Source organism: Vespa crabro, chromosome 1, assembly GCF_910589235.1.
Source record: "Vespa crabro chromosome 1, iyVesCrab1.2, whole genome shotgun sequence".
Classification (NCBI taxonomy): Eukaryota; Metazoa; Arthropoda; class Insecta; order Hymenoptera; family Vespidae; genus Vespa; species Vespa crabro.
The window spans coordinates 17720094-17738743 of NC_060955.1; the positions used below are offsets into that span (position 1 = coordinate 17720094).

General features: G+C 32.8%; 1 protein-coding gene across 1 annotated transcript in view; it reads left to right on the forward strand.

The window, feature by feature from the left end:
* Positions 1-365: 365 nt before the first annotated feature.
* LOC124427730 (head-specific guanylate cyclase) overlaps positions 366-18650 on the forward strand; it is a 28154-nt gene continuing 9869 nt past the window's right edge. The window contains exons 1-3 of the mRNA XM_046971006.1: positions 366-1562; positions 14969-15042; positions 15245-15327. Coding sequence (XP_046826962.1) covers positions 1332-1562; positions 14969-15042; positions 15245-15327 — 388 coding nt within the window. The 5' untranslated portion in view covers positions 366-1331. The remainder of the gene's footprint in view (positions 1563-14968; positions 15043-15244; positions 15328-18650) is intronic.

Sequence of the window (18650 nt, forward strand, 5' to 3'; positions counted from 1 at the left end):
ATAAATTGGGGTGAAAGAAGCAGGTAAGAGCAGGTCAGTTAGGATGAGAGAAAGAGAATAGTCTGAGGCAAATGGATAGATTTTCGTCTGGGAAGAAAGCAACAAGGAAAAAAATGTAAAGGAAAAAAAGAAAAAGAGACAGAGAAAGAGAGAGGGAGAGAGAGAGAGAGAAGAGTGGGTGGATGTAAAAGCGCGAGTCTGAAAACACGGATGAGCGCAGGCGTCTCACCACCACTGTTCACCTCGCTAGCAGCCCGCACCCCCGAACTCTCTTGGCCAACCATTCACCCCGCGTTCCTTCCCTACCCTTTGGAGCATCGCCGAACGCGACCGAGTCTGTGCTGTTCGTTGCGCCTCGGTCAATTCGCGAGCAGTATGGCGCTACGCGCTCCGACACGACATTGTACGCGGCACGTACGATAGACATTCTAACCTCCATCCCGACAACGACGCGTCAACCCTGCAGCACTTCCAATAGTCATCATTTCGTCGATTGAAAGCGCGTCGTTTCAGCGTTCATAGTTCCTTTTAAACGGACACTATCTCGATTCTGATGACCCTCGAAACGCAATGAAAGGAGAATAAGAGGAGTAATTGAGAATTGAAAAGGAGGGAACGGTTAGCCGAGTATACAAAGAGACCACGAGTTTAGTGGTTAGCGTGAAACCGCGTGCACGACGTCGAATCAAGCTGTGGTCTGTAAGATAGATGCTCTAAGGAGTACTAATCGCGTTGCGGTAATAACTAACAGCTTTGAAGTATATACACACATTCTCAGTTTCTGTTTCTCTTTGGAATTCTCTTGAAAGGGAAATATAACCATGTTGATTTTAAATGAATAAGTTTAGAATCGAGGAAAAAACTATGCCGATATTGAGGATGATGAAAACTATTTTGAAGGTGGAGAAAATCGTTTCAGAGGTGATATTGCTGGTAGCGTTGGGGAACGCGATGTGAGAGAAGTAGAAACTGATAGGTAAAGCGATAAAATCGAGGAAGGCGCGGAAAGAAAACTGGAGTGAGAGGGGTAAGTAGAGTCTAGAGACAGCGCCGGTGGCGGTGGTGGTGGCAGTGGTAGTAGCGGTGGTAGTGGTAGTAGTGGTGGTGGTAGTGGTGGTAGTGGTGGCGGTGCTACTGCTGCTGATAGTGGTGGTGGTAGTGAAGCTGCCGGTAGTGGTGGAGGCGTGTAAAGTTATCGTGGAACAGCTGACCGGCGATAAACGCGTCGTGGCACGTGGCATGTCACGAGATAATTAACGGCCGACGTTCGTCATCAGCATCGAACAACGGACATACCCTTTTTGATCGGTAATCCAATTCTATCCTTCAAAATGGCATGTCCATTCTCAAGAGCACACACCACGGAGATCGAGCCGTCGGACGACGAACGGACCGTTAGCAAGTCGACGAGAATTTCTGAGGACAGAAGCAAACCCTCCAGGCAGTCCTCCGTACAAATAGCCTGCTCTCTTCTAGCAGAGGACAATGACGACATCGAGGACACGCAAACGCTTAATCTGAAGCACCTCAGAGCCGCGGTCCTCGTCCTGACAAACCCATCGGTATATTATTACGATAAAAACTAGCTTTTTTCTCGATCCTAATGCGACTCGACTGAAGCTTCACCTGTCGCTCAATTGTCACCCCCTCTTTTTTATCTCTTATTTGCATTCTCTTTCGTTAATGACTTTACGTACTTACAATCAATATGATTCGGGTGGAAAAAGAATACGATAAAAAGATAACGTCGTTTCAATATATCATTTCTTCTTGGGAAGGTCAATATAGCATGTAATATTTGATAGATATTCTTTTATTACGAATCATCATATCAAATGGCTCATGCTACAATATCGATTGAAATGCATTGTAATATTTAATATTTTGAACATATTCCAAGAATAATGAAAACTCATCGTAACCCTTGCGCATCATAAACAGACAAAAACGATAGCCTCTGCGTATTCCAATTATATTTGCATATGAGAGTATATTGCAAAATTCATATAAAAATAACATAATGGCTTTTTCGTTTGTGCTCTTCGCGTTTTAACAATACGCAATAGAATCTGTATATATGTATATGTATGTATGTATGTGTGTATGTGTGTGTATGTGTGTATATTCTAACGTTAAATTTTATCGAAAATTATACGCTTCAAATTGCATTTTCAACCGTGCTCTTTTTCGCACACGTATACTATTGCCGCTAGTATACGTTTTATGAGATACCGTTAACATTTTCATAAAGCCAATTACCCGAAGCATTAACGAAATAGAGTCGATGAAACTCGCTAAAATATTCCAACGTTCAGCGAAGTGTCTCCAGCAGAACAACAAGCTCCGAGTTTTCTCGACTTCGCGTGAGACAATTGCCAAGAGTATAACGAAAACTCAAGTTTGTTCCTTCTCTGTCAAAGAAATTAAATGGAAGCGATACGATAAACGTAATTACATACATTGGCAGTCAATAATAACGTATTAATCAATTTTGCACTAGGAAAAAAAAAGAAAAAAAAAACAGTTTCGTTTTTCATCTACTATAAATTATTATATTTTCATTGTAAAAGATATAAGTGTGCAGCGTAAATGTTTATATTCGACAAAGGTACGATGCGTTTTAGCATATACACGGATGAGTTGGTATTTATTTTGATTGTTTAAAAATTTATGCTTTACAATTCATAATCCTATTAACGATTGCATTTAGTAGAAAAACATTTACATGGATTAAATAATAATTCGTTGGATTTTAATTAGCTTCGAAGTAATTATCATGTTTGAAATACGTATAAATACATTTCTAATACGTAATCAAATATTATTTTTCATTCTATCGGATGAAATTGATGAAAATTAACTTTTTCTATCGGTGGAAAATCGACTGGTGAACCGTTATTGACTACCAGTGTACGAAAATTTTTTCATTCTTTTTTTATACTCAACCATCTTTCATTGTCCATCACGAACTTCTTTCTTTTTGTTTTTTTCTTCCTTTCCTTTTACTCTTTCGATAAAAAGAAAGAGGCAACGAATTCTGAAGTTGCTTTACACGGAGGTAGAACACGATATCGACTATCATGAGACGATTTTCAAGCCTCTACTTTATTGAGAATAGAAAGCGTTACCAACAAAGACGATATCGTTTCTTTGACGTTGTATAAAAAAATTCTGGAATTTTTTCAGAAGAAAAAGAAAAAAGAAAAAAGAACAGAAAAAAAGTGAAATTAATCTCAAATATTGTTAATATTTGAATTAATGAATATTAAACAATGGATTATTTTACTATCGAAAATATTCAAGGGATATTCTCGAAGTAGATGAATAAAAAAAGTTGAAAGTATCTATCTTGAAATCAGTTATCGATGAATCTCAGAAGACAGTATTAATCTACTACAGAGGATTACAGATGAAACGGTTGAGAAAAGGTAAATCCGTAGCTTAAGACGATAACACAAAGGGCAAATCCGTTAAGACATTAAGCCGTGTACGCAAGAGACGCGTACAACACGCGACTTCCTCTTTCTCTATGTCTTTAACACTTTTGCCTTCTCCCCACGTTGTTACGACTGTCTTTTCCTCAAACGATCACAAAAAGGAACAGCGGGGAAGGAATGGTTGGGCGAGAGAGGGAGTCGTTTTCAATGGGCGGAACGAAATGTAATCTGTGATACCTGTTGAGCCGTCTTCGTCGTTTTCATCGTCTACGTCAACGACACAAACGACGTCAATGATGTAAATACATACATGTCAATCGCGAGATAGCAAAAACTAATATACAAGTGAAACTATTCTTTCTAAAAAAAAAAAAAAAGAAGAAACACGTTTCGATAGAATATACAAAATCCGGATAAAAAATACAGACGAATTTTGAAAAATATATATTACCGCCTGTATATTCCCATACAAGAACGTCTAGGTATAGAAAGATGAATTTAAAGGGCTGAGCGAAAATATTTAAATTAGAGCGTGAGCAAAATGCCACGATGTCGCCGGTGGCTTTACTCTCGAATGTCTGGGAGAAAGAGAAGAGTCGAATGATTAATGTTTCAGTATGTTGGAAGGCTTTGAAAGGATTTCACGTACATAAATCATACATATATACGTATATACATATATACATATTACGTATGTATGTATGTAGGCATACATCTACCAACGATAGTATCACCTAACATGTGTCTCCGAGTTTTTTGTTAACAAAGAATAGAAAAGAAAGAAAGAAAGAAAATAAAAAAGAGAAAAAGAGGGAGAGAAAAAGAGAGAGAGAGAGAGAGAGAGAAAGAGAGAGAGTAAAAAAAGAAAAAGTTTTTGATTAATCTCGAAGTAGTAGGATTTTCAAAAATTGTCGTTTTCCTTAACGATGGATACGCTTATCTTAAAAATTTTCATTCGTTTGTATGAACATAAAGAAAAAATCGAATAACTACTACGTATCTGACCAGTTTTTTTCGCGCTTTTAATGCGTTCCACGAGAACCCTTGCTGACCGACTTTCGGCTTCGATTTCTCGCTAACCGTATCGAGCGACTAACTTTTAATTTCTTGTGTATTAAATAATTAATTTCGTATCGAGGCAATACAAGACAGTAATCGTCTTTTTATTTCAATTATTTTCGTCCTGTATAACCAAGTTGACGAGTTTTTTTTTTTTTAAAGAAATCACTCTCATCTTAAAGACGACGTCCTTGTAAAAATATTAACGAAATTGACGTGCTTTTTAAAGAACTTCGTTAACGTCGGTGCATTCGTCTTTTCTTTTTTTGTTTTCTTTTTTCCATTCACTAATCGATCATCAATATTGTAAATATGCTTTGAAATATTTAATAGGTAAAATTTATATTTACCTTTTTCCATAAATCTTCTTTCTCTCTCTCTCTCTCTCTTTCTCTCTCTCTCTCTTTTCCTTTTCTTTTTTTATTCTTTTACCATGTAAACTAGGTATATCTAATAAATAAGGTTTTGCATCTAACATGCTTATAACGTTCTTAATAAAGGTGATAGATCGCTTTTAGTTCTGTGTGCGATGTTAATATTGGAAGCAAAGAGGATGTTTGCTATGTGTCGATGAGGTCGATTCGAAAATAGTGTCTACGTGACATTATGTAAACATGTATCCGTCGATATGAGAATAACAAATCAGAGAACGAATAATATACATAGATAATCCTGTTTATTAGTTGATGATATGTTTTTATAGATATTCTATTAATCTTGAATTATTAACGTGAGTAAATGCGTAAGAGCTTAATGTATAAACTTACCCTAGTTTTTTACCATATTTAAGATAAACTTCTATCATGTTTACTCTTCCATACTACGTTTTCCGTATTAAAAGCAAACTATCGTATATAACTCAGAATCTAAATTAAAAATAAAGTACGAAGGTTCGTTCGAGGTAATTGAAAAACGATTATAATTTTACTAAGTTGCTTATGATCCTATTTTTTTTTATCGAATTGTTTCACCATATTTTTCTTTCACCTGCAATTAAGAGAAAAAGAGATATTAATAAAGCGAGCTATTCGATACAAAAGGAAATTTTGTAAATACTCGAAAGAATGCGTTTAATGAAGTATGCATTTTATAGATTAATCGAACATACGTAGTAGTCATAATATTTCTTTTCAAAGAATCGATGTTTTCGATATCCGAGCTAAAAAGCTCTCATTGAGGAAAATCCGGCATAGCCTTGGACTAAAAGGGTCGAGAGCAATTAGTCCGACAGACGGTTTGGTATACAAGATTGCTTCGTAACAGAAGCACAATGTGCCGTTTCTATTATAGTTTCTACTCCCGTATATATATATATATATATATATATATATGTGTGTGTGTGTGTGTTATATATGTTATATATAGGCTAGGCCAAATAGGGAAACTATACTGATTCTTTGAAAGCGCAATAACATTCTATTTTGCACAAATCTAAAATATACTTACGTAAATTAAATGATAAGATGAGATGAAAATTATTCAAAAGATTTTAGGGTCGAAATAAATTTGTATGGAACAAGGATGATATTAATATATTATAGATCTAATAGTCGAATTAACGAATTTATTGTTTATTCATTCCCTGTACATAGAATCTGTTGAGCGATCTCATCTTATCAATACAATAAAGCAATGTACTAGAACACAAGTTTATGTAATTCTAGTGACCATTTAAAATGTACTTCAAAGCATACCGAGGAATAGTTAAATCACTTTCCTTGTATCTTTGACAAGACATAGTACTGCATCTTAATTCAGTTTCATAGACGCTCAGAACATCCATATCGTAACGAGAACACTAACTTCGACCCTTTGACAATGATACCATGAACTTCGAACTAGAATGCCGATATTGAATTTGTCTTCCTTAATATATCATCGCTTCGGTTATTTCTAAAGGAAGAAGATTTGAAAATATCTTTATTATTTCACATAACGGAGTGTTATAATAATATATCGGCATGATCAATCAGATTTTTTATGAATTCATATATATTAATTATAGGAAATGCTTGATCCAAATGGGAATTACTACATATAACTCTCAGGCGGACAGTAGAACAAATTCCATTCCGTTTATTCTGCCGTTCGTAAATTAACGTTTGGCCAGGCTTTATCGAATAATCACGTTTCGTTCTATCTACTCGTTTGTAAAATCGACGGAATATCCTCGAAGGGGGAAGCAATTATTACAAGGTTTAATCAGAAAATTAAAATGCTGATAGTATTATCTAGTATTCACATTAAACACAGTTTTAAACGAAGATGAGAGCTTTTTATTATTGCGTAATTCTGTGAATTTCTATCTCCTAAAATAATATATGTATATATAATGTATAAAAAATAATGTATATATATGTATAAAAAATATATATATGTATATATATATATATATGTGTGTATATGTGTATGTGTATATATATATATATATTTTTTTTTTCTTTTTTTTAATGTTAAAATAATACTGCTCGTAATGTTTTGGATTAATTTTCATAAAACTATCTTTTTCATCTTTCTCTTGATCAAACTTTTATAAAGCTAGAACAAAAGAGAAAGAAAGAGAAAGAAAGAAAAAGAAAGAGAGAGAGAGAGAGAGAGCGAGAGAGCGAGAAAGATAACAGAAAATAAAAAGTGCTATGATTCTAACAATAATAAAGAAAGTCACATAATTTTCTGGAGACAAATTGTTACATAGCTAATATAAACCAAGAAATGTGAATGAACAAATGCAACGAGTATTCATGGACGACACGTATGAGTTATATTACTTCGTAACGCGAAATAAAAAGAAACCTATGTATTTATATAAGTATGTACACATACATATATATATATATATATATATATATATATATATATATATATATATATATAAGGTAAACACTTATCTTAGCCTCGTTGGTTGCATTCTATTTTGGAAAAGAGTGTAGACGGTGGATACTTTTCTCGAGACACGTACTTTAAGACACCTTAACGTCAAATTATTTATATCTCGAATAAATATTGGATAAATTTTAACAATAATCTAGGTGTGAATATTATATTTATAAAATTAATTTCAAAAAATCATTCATGTTTATACGAATGTTATATCTATAAGAGAAAAAAATATTTATTGCATTAGAGTTTTCAAATAATTGATATATTAATTATTGGAAAATAAAATAAGAATGGATACAATGTAATATATTGTAATAGTTATTTACTTATATGTAAAAGTAATATCTTCGTAAAAATATCTTTTATAATGTGGTAAAGATCTAGATAATAAGATCCATTTAGTTTTCATAATATCGCGAAGATCATCTAACAACGTCATTCGATATCCAATGATAAAAAGACAGAAAGAGGTTAAAGATCAAATCAAAAAAAAAGAAATGCATTATCTTGAGCAAACATCCTTAATATCCGGAAGATGAGATCAAGATTTAAAATGTTCATCAAAAACCAAAGAAAGAGTGATCATTGGAATATACTTGTAATATATAGTAGAAAGAGATACTCTGATAAAAAAAAAAGAAATAGATGAAATTTAATTAAATGCATTCTGAGATAAGTTTAATTTTCCGCCTGTACGTCATGGTTTCCTTCTTTATTGTTTAGTTCTTTCTGCAGAACAAAACGGAAATAAAAGAAATAGATAAATAGAGAGAGAGAGAGAGAGAGAGAGAGAGAGAGAGAGAAAGAGAGAAAAAGAGAAAAAGGAGGCAACGCAATTGAGAGAGAAAGAGAGAGAGAAAAATGAAGCGACGCAATCGAGAGAAAGGCAGAAGAATTTGTTTGCTAAAAATCTCAAGAGAATCACTACCGTGTAGTATTTTCTTATGTAATGAAATTTTAAAAAGGTCACCTCTCTCTCTTTCTCAATCTCTCTCTCTTTCTCTCTCTCTCTCTCTTTCTCAATCTCTCTCTCTTTCTCTCTCTCTCTCTCTCTCTTTCTCTCTCTCTCTCTTTCTCTCTCTCTCTCTCTCTCTCTCTTTCTCTCTCTCTCTTTTTACAAAGCCCAAAAGGTGCATTTGGTAATTGAACAGATGCCGACCATTCTTAAGCCTAACCATAAAAGAAATGAAAAGAACGTACGTCACATTATTTGAAAGTGTCATTTTCTTACTTTGCGTTTTTTGTTTCCTATAGTAACTTTGATAACTATTACCGGTTCTTGCAATTCTTTTGGCGAAAAACAGAAATATTTGAAAGTAGAATTTCGAGATATATATATATAGCTGTTTGGTTATATAATATTCAGGAAAGGAAAACGAAATATATGTCTAATAAATGCGAGAGAGGTAAAGAAACAAATACATAAAAAAGGAAAGGAATAAGAGAATGTTAAGGAAAGATCATCGTAATAAAATTGTCCGGTCCGTGTTTTTATTTTAATGCTTAAACTTTTTGATTATTGCTCGGATGATTCGAAGAAAGGATATTTTTAACATAATTCCACTGAAATTCCCTTTCATCGAGTATTCTAATCAAACGGAAACTTCAAAATGTCTCGTCGTTTCACGATGGAACCTTATTCCATCTACGGAGTAGTAAATCCAAAATAAAAATTGTAGAAAGTCATACGAACGACGGATAGACACCCCGTAAGTTTCGACGGATTTAAAGGATTAAAGGGAAGGAACGGAAGAGAAGATAAGTTCGAATGGATTTGTGGATCGTTACCGATGGCAGAACGACGTTTTTTCCTCCCCTAATCAAAGCTATCATTCTTTCTTTTCTACCCTCGGTAATTCAAAAATTTTTCTTTCCTTTCCCATCCTTTCATTATCGTCCCTTTCATTCGATCCTCCTTTTTCGTTTCAACTTGTTCATAGCTCGTTAATACGATTAAAGTATTAACTGAATATCTTAAATCTGTAAGCCTGCCTTTTAATCATTAGAGAGAGAGAGAGAGAGAGAGAGAGAGAGAGAGAGAGAGAGAGAGAGAGAGAGAGAGAGAGAGAGAGAGAGAGAGAGAGAGAGAGAGAAAGAAACAAACAGAAATACAATAGGAAGAAAAAGGACAAATCGCAACAATTCGAAAACTGTGAATCTCACATAAGGGAACGTAGTAGGCGTACAGTAGCGCTAATTCCGTACGGCTATTCCTACAAATGCATACCGGAAACGACCCTATGCATGTACGTATCTATGTATAAATGTGTATGTATTCATGAGCTTATATGCGAATGAACGAGGTACATGAACGTAGGGTAATGTTACGTACCGATCGATACTTCCGTCGCTTTAACGCTGGTTCTCTGCCGCCCGAGCTAATCGCCAAAGTCGTAATGCATTTGCCGTTAAATTCAAACGTAAGCCGTAAACAGGAGAAGGCTATCTCGGAAAAATTCTTTTCCCTTCCTTCGATTCGTACGATTTATTCACTTGAATCGTATATAATCTTTCTCTTTCTTTTTCACGAAGCCTCACTCGTTCTCTTTTCAAACACTTTTACATTTTCTTCCCTTTTTCCCCCCTTATCTCCTTTCTCTCCTTCTTTGAATCAAATACCCTCTCCCCCACTTCCACAACCATTTTCTTCCTTATTAAAACCCTATAAAAATAACGATAAACTTTTTCAAGTTTATAGCATTAAAACAAGTAAATGCAAAAGCATAGAATTAAGAAATACGATAAATCAAGAAAGAAACATATATATCCGATAAATAAGTCAATTTCTGCGAGATCTGCGAGATAGTTTGATAATTATTATAATCCTTATTATTATTATTACCGAATAATGTAAATACAAAAAATTGAATTTAATTTTCGTTCTTTTCTTGGTTCAATAAAAATTTAAGAGAATTTATTAAATCTCGAAAGTTTTTCGTTATTTACGAAAAAGTTCGATATTCAAGTTAACTCGAAACGAGATAAAATGGCGTATCACATAAGTTTCATGCCAAAAGCATACAGTTTCGGTGGGATACAATAGCCGGTCCTATCCAATGATGCATAAAAATGTCTGAGTAGGTGCATCTTCCACCTGTCGAACGCTTCAACGAAATTCATTGAATTTCCCGATAGGTAGATAGGTATTATGTGTAAGGCTTGAGAACGCAAGACTGATAGCCGTAAACCATTTTCTTCCTCGTTTAACGATTCTCAAATTTCAACTATTCCGTTCGAATTTCCTTGTATGTTATAAGAGTAAATCGATTGCAACGTTCTCGTGAAGAGAGTATCAAGTAAGATGAAACAACGGGGACAAACGGATATATTCTCTTTGAAAAGGTCGCGAAAATTTGCTGTTCTTCCTTTGTAGAAACTCTTTTTATCCTTTTCGCAATTCGACTCTTTTCCTTTGGATTGAACAAAGATTCGTTGAGTGGATACGTGATTCGTTGTAAGGTAGAAAGATCTATTGTCAAATAGATTTCTCTAAAGTTATATTCACTTACCATGTCTTATCTCGAAAAAATCTTAAATGGATATTGGCTAGACTTATTCTGATCTCATCGATTATTATTTAGAGAAAAGAAAGAAAGAAAACTAAAAAAGATAATATTTTTTCAATCACGCAAAAAGATAATATTTTTCTATTAAACATTGGATATATATGTATATATTTTTTTTTCTAAATCGTATTTATAACTAACATCACATATTATAAAAGATTTAAGTTATCCAAATTAATGTACGATTTTATTGTTAGAAAAAAAAACATTATTTCTGAAATAATAATATTAACATTGTTAAGTATTATTTCTAAAACTATTTAATTCATGAATTTGACCTTAAGACAAACAATGAAGCGTTAATAATTCACTATCCTTTCCGTGATAAATGATCGAGCATTGAGTACGTTCTTCGAAAGAAAAAGAAAAAAGAATGACGAGTTTGATACTATTATATTTGTCATCGAAAGATTGTGACAAAAGCGAACAGAAGGAATAGTTCGTCGCGTTTCGCATTATTATCGTGTAAGTTTCTTCTAACTTTACTTTATATTATCTCGATTCATCGAAAATTGAACCGTATTGCTGTAAGAAAATAAAAAAAAAAGAAAAAGAATTTTAACGATATAGCAAAATCTGGGAAATATATAAAGATGAAACTCATACAGCAACTAATATTGTTAAACCGATCGATGGAAAACTTGACAGTGACGTGTTACGAAACTGCAACTTCACCATTTCTGTTTCGGGCTATCAGTTTCACGTTTTGTCTCCAACGACATTCCTACGAATCGAACTGGCGGCCCTTTCGAAACTTCGTTATTTAGGCAAATCAACGGAAATTGTGTTCGGTGAGTGAGCGTATATTCATCGAATAGTCCCGTCTACTTCGCGATATCCGTAAAAGGGAAGAATCTAGTCGAAGAGAAGAGAAACTGAGATTATTCGTATGTACTCGATCGAAATACATTATCTAGAAGTTTCAAACAGAATTTCAAATAAATAAAGATCGATTGAAAAAAAAAAAAATATATATATATATATATGTATATAGTTCCATTAAAAATTTCAATGCAATGCAATCAAATAATGAATATAGAAATAGATATATGTTAGAAAGATTTAATCCCGGCTTACAGTAAAAGCACGCTAATCGAAAAAAATATATTCCGAAACAAAGTTTATAAGATCTCTTGTCGCGCTCGAAAAGTAAAACGAATTTTTGAACAATGCAGAAAGTCTTGCGGTCGCTTAACTGTTAGGAAAAAAAAATTTAACGGAATGGGTACCACGAGCGAGCGAACTTTAAGTTACGGAGAATCTGAAAATTGTGTATTATAAAGATTATAACTTCTCCTATAAAATTGTTAACCATGTTAAAAAAAACAAGAAGAAGATAATACGCTTTAACGTGACATACTTGATTAACTCAAAAACTTTTCCATGACGCCATACTGTTCGCCTTCAACTAAACAAGATATTTTATTAATATCCAATCATTTATCAAAAAGAAAAGTATTCCTTCTGATTAGATTTTCTTGATCTTGCGATAAACGAGAATGGAAATGAATAGATTATTTGATTAATAGAAATCAATCAAATTTGATGAAATTATCATTAATCAAAATCACATGTAGTTACATCAAATGAGAATGATTAAGAGTAAAATCGTTAGGTGAACGAAGAAATATATTTGATTAATTATCCATCTTTTGGTTGCCCATGTCCAAGATTCTAGAAGAATCATTGATATTCTATAAACATTTGTACTTTCAGTGAAATAATAGTTTGAATGACCTTCTATAACTCTCTCTCTCTTTCTCTCTCTCTCTCTTTTTCTCTCTCTCTTTCTCTCTCTCTCTCTCTCTCTCTCTCTCTTTCTCTTCTATTTCTCTCTCGTCCTCTCTTTTCGACGGCACCTCTATCGATTTTGGCCACCAATTGGAACACAACTATCGAGACATTGAATTCAAGTAAACGCCTTTGACTTTGCCAAATTCAATGTGGCTTTGGACAGAGGGACAAACGAAATATTTTATGAATACAATATAATGAATGTTCTTATTATATTTCACTTTTTCTTTCAGAAAAAATGTTTGCTCAATGCATTTCAAATGTTCGTTAATACCACGCTTCAGAACCAACGTTGCGTTTGTTAACGAAACAAAGCGATTACAATTGCTGACTTGCAACGATTCGAATGCGCTGTGAACAATTTCAACAGTGGGATTTTTATTTTTTTATTTTTCGCTGGGATTTGAAAAACTCTGTGTGTTTTTTTTCCATATTTCATGATAAGTTAAAATCTTTATCGTTTTGTTTGTATAAATCTAAGTATCGAACATGTATTTTAATATATAGTGTATGATATAATTAAAAAATGTACATATAAAATTTTATATATTTTATATAAAAATGTATAATTTTTAATGAACCCAATAATCTATTGAAAGTAATATCTATCAAATATTTGATTATAATAGTCTGGAAAATATCAATAACTTAAAGAAACTTTTAAACTTATGATCAACCAATAATGAAAACTTCGACCATCTTTTATACACAATATTATTTCCGAACAACCGCAAAAAACCTCAACATAATAATTGCTACAGTTTTCATCTTGGAAAAAGTAATTATCTTGAATATTCTCAAAATATTTCCTATTAAAACCCGAAGGAAATTTCTTACTTTCATTAAATGAAGTCGACAGAAGGACATACTAGAAGGTATAGAAGGTAAATTTCCATTGGATTTTCCAATCCGATATGTAGATCTCAATCGAATCTCCAAAGCGTGTGATTACTAACCGACACACTTTTTATCGACTATTCTAGGCTTTTACAGCTTTACCTTATCATTCGCAATTTCATTCTATCTCACTAATCGAATAATGATTCAAGTGGTAACACTTTTCTTTTCTTCGTGTTTTCCTCACAATTTATTATGTAAGTCGATTGTATAGGATGAACACAAATGTAATATCTGTTTTTTATTTACGCATATACACACACACACATATATATACTATGATTGATATCAATGATCTCTGAAATAATAAACCAAGTTACTATAAACATTATTATGTTAATCCAATTCTAATTTAATAACATTGTAACATTAAAATATGAATAATTACACGTTAATAAAATTTATGAAATACCTTTGTATTTCAAGTACATATATAAAATTTGTCTTAATAAATATAACGAAATTATTATTTGACATAAATTCATGATTAATCAGACGAAGAGAAAAAATTGAAATATATTTTATAAAAGAATGAAAATGATCTCTCATTCTTTGAAAATGCATCACACGCTTAAATAAATTCCTTTTCAACGAATGCAGAGATGCAAATGTTCTCTTAATATTAAACTTCGCCGTTTCAATCATGCCCGTCCTAACTCGATTCTAGTCGGCTATCGACGAAACAATTCCATTCAAGCGGGTCGAACGACAATTTGATGTAATTCGATGCATCCAATCGAAGCAGGAAATTATTTAATTTCTATGGATTTGAAAATTTTCAAGAGATATTAGAAAAATCATCATAAAAAATATATTAGTTTTCAACAAAAAAAAAAAGAAAATTTCCATTTCTGAAAAAATTGCATTACAATGAAAAAGAATCGAACGAAACAATAATTCTCCGGGGAGAGATAAAATTTTTAAGACATTTACCGAACTTTCGGAAGATCTATGATGCTTTCAAACGTCGGAAATGTTCGTTTATCGAAGATGGATCATAAAAGTTTTTAGTTATTGCCTCGAAATTTCGTATAATTCATGTTAGGAGGATGATGAAATTTCGTAATCGCCAAAGATACAATTCTTTAAAGAAGTACAAATGCTTGTAAAAAAAAATTATAAAGAGTGAATGTATCATGTTCTATGTTTAAAAGAGAACATGCACTTAATATGGAACACTTATTTTCGATGTCAATTTTGCAAGATAGTTCTTGTTTTCTTATTTTTTTCGAGTTTATTCTATTGACTCGGGAGCTATTATCTGGAAAAAAAAGAAAAACAATAAATAAATGTTCTAGTTATGTATTAAAATAATGTTCGATTTATTTTTTACAGAACGAAGTGATCGCCGTAGCTTTGGAGGCCCTATTGAGCAAAAGCGAAGTGTCTCTTCCAAGTTCTACATCCCTGTAAGTATTTTCATCTTATCTTGTTTCCATAATAATTTTTCATTAGTCTTCTAGCTTTCTCCAGTTATAATATTAGCTTTCCCTTACTTATTTTCATAATTTATATTATAACATTTATATTAACTCGAGGCGCATGAAAATATCGTAATTTTATTTGTAAAAAAAGATTTACAAAAATGAACAATATCTGTACTTGTTTCAGAGACAAGCTACTTTATAACGTCGACACGGAAGAAAACTACAACTTGTTGGAAGATATATATGAAACATTAAATTACGACTGCGGTAAGTGTTTACAATATACTAATACGTGAAACGTTTGATAAACACATTGGCATGTAAAGCACTATCGAGTATAATTAAATAAAACATTTCATGTTATTCAAGAGCGCTAATGAAATTAACAACATTGTACTAATGTTACCCTTTGTTATCCTTTCATCTTTTTGCTGAAGCCATACGGCATAAATGTTCTCCCGTGAAAAGACATACAAACTTATAACCAAACTTTTCCGGCTTCATATTCTACGAAAAGAAACGGTAATATCAACTTCCTCGTTTGTTACTATTGAAACGTTTAAATCAGTGAAATTAAATTAAAATGTTACAAATAAGATTACAAATAAAGGTAATCAAAGAGTAGGAATATAATACTCTATGATAGACGTTGTGACTAATGGATATAGAATATTCTATATCAATTATATATTATATTGTATATTAATTGCATCAGTTGATAAAAATCCGACTAGAATAAAACGTTTTTATTCAATAGGATTGATTGGACGAATAGAGTACAGGTATTCAATTAAACACTAACCATCCTGATAACGATCCACCTTAGCGATGGAATAGTACGCTAACCACATCCAAACCAATGCATCTCCTATTCATTTAACACTATTGATTGGACTCACTCCGACATCAAGAATTTCGAGCTGACTCCGGGCGTTATGCTTTTCGAATAGAATTGCATGAAAATCTTCGACGTTCGTTTACTCTAGCGAGAAAGGTTAATTAGGTTGGACGTTTCTATCTATTGCGAGATACGAACTCTTTCAACTCGTATACTATTTCTCTGGGAGCCTTCCTCACCCTTTCATATCGTAGCTGAGTTCTTTTCATTATCGTTGATACCGTTTATTAAGACTTAGCTTTTTAGTGGATCACGAAATAAAAGAGTGATCATGATTTTATGAAATAAATTAAATCTATCCGCTTTCATCGGGATGAAATCCATGGAACACTTTTCGGAGACGGACATTAAAGATTAAATTGATTAATAATTTGAAAGATATGGATAGGTCGAAATAGAACGAAAAAATATTATTTTTAGTGAGATACTTAAGTCTGCTTTTTGTGTGAAATAATTTAAGCACCGTCGAAAAAAAGAAAAGAGAAGGATTTCAAAGTAAACTGTCTAGAAACATTGTCTTTTATATCTTTTGACGTTTGTCTACTTTTTTATATTCCCTCTTTTTGTTTGGCTCCGTTTCTAGTCGATTTTTCGTCGGTCGTTCCCTTCGAAAGGATCCGACGCCATAAAGGCTGCCTCTAGGATAATAACTTTGTAGCTTTTGGTATACATACCATTGGGTCTTTTCTCTTTTCTTTTTTTCTTTTTTTATTTTTATATCCGTGTTACCGTATATACGTAAGTAATGCAAAACAAAGAAGAAACACAGTACGCTGATAGCTTTTGCGGTCGTCGAGCCGATTACGGTAGTTTCTAACAAAAACGAAAAAGAAAAAAAAAGAAAACGAGAAAACAATGTAATGGTCGTCGTATTATACTTCGAACACGATCTCGTAATCGTTAAAGTGTACGAGGTTATATCTTGACTCGTTCTCACTGATTCCTTGCTTTTTATAGGATTTACCTTAATATGACGGATAAATCTGAAGATTCAGTCGATTTAAATCACATATATCGAATTTTACGTGATTTGAAGATAGTCTCTAGAGAATACTTAAATGGTTGAATAAAAGTTGGCATCTTCTTGGGCGATCCTTATCGTAAGAAAAAAGGAACGTCTTTTATTTAGAAATAATGTCAAATGTAAATAATAAATATAATGATCATAAATAGATAGATATCATCTAATATATGTATACCGACAAGTTGATATTGCTTAAGGAATACAAATTTCAAAAATATTAGGAAAAGAAAGAAAAAAACGGAAAAAGAATGAAACTAGTATATGTGTATGTGTGTGTGTGTGTGTGTGTGCGTCTGTGTGTGTATAATCAATATATCGCAGAATCTAAGAACGAAAAGAATTTCGTGCAATTAAAAGCGAAGGTTCGACGACAATTCATGCTTTGAAAGATTAATGAGGTAGGAAAGGCTTGATCCAGAGAAATTGGATGCAAGACACTCATGGCCAAAGCGGAGCACCGAAGATAATATTTTATGCGCGTAACTGGTGGGAGATTATTGATTTAGTGGGAAAGAGAAGCCACATTGTTTCGATACAAGCTGACTAAATTTAATGGATTAAATCGATGAAACACTCAGATTTTCACTCTCTATCTCTCTTTCTCTCATTGATACGATACATACGATATTTTAACAATAATGCTTTATAAATTCTGTGTTTCGTGAAGGGAACATCAATCATTCTTTTTCATAGATTATATAGAATGAAAAGAAAAGTGGAAAAGAAATGAACATCGATATTGATACTGAACTGTCACTATGTAATATCGAACATTCATTTCAACGATAAAAGACCGTGATCTTTATAAAGTTGTTTTGGTTGATCCTCGTCGCAAAGACAAATACAAACACAGATACAAATATATAACACACACACACACACACACACACACACACACACACACACACACACACATATATATATATATATATATATTATTTATTTTCTCGAAATGCGATGCATCCATACTCCGTTATGATTTATGAGAAATGATCCCTACAATGATTTTCTTTGTTGTAATCTAGCAAGAGAATGCATGCTCATTATTCACTCTATTTTTTATTTTTCTTTCTTCCTGGGTTAAGCGAGAGAATTTTAATGAATCGATGCACGACGAACCACAGCTAACTGCAATCCTGCTCGCACTCCTTTTGTCTCTACTGAATTCTAGTTGAAAGCTCGTATTGTCGACGATGTCATTCAAAATAGCAAAAAAATGAGAAATTCACTGTGCTCGACCAATTCTTTTACGGTAAAATTTTGTGAATAATAGAAAGATCCTACAACAAGATCGATTCCCTCATTTCGTTTATAATTAGAAATGATTTTCAATTCTAATTAAAGCACACGAACACATGAATGTTCGTTACAATCGACGTATGTATGTATGTCGATGTATGTAACGTCGACTATACTGAAATACCCGATGGCTAAGTTAGTTTATGTCATGAACGATGCTCGCCTCTGATAATTTTCGCCAAACCTTTCAACGATAAGATAGTTTTTATGAGAACTACGATGCATTTAAAAATAGACAATTCTCGTCGGCTGTAAATCAAGTCGAGCGATGGGATAAATGAACCAGTAGAAAAAAAAAATAAAACTATTGCGATAAAAAGGAATTATTTTATCAATTAGAATTCGAAGAAATTATCTTTATCAATAATC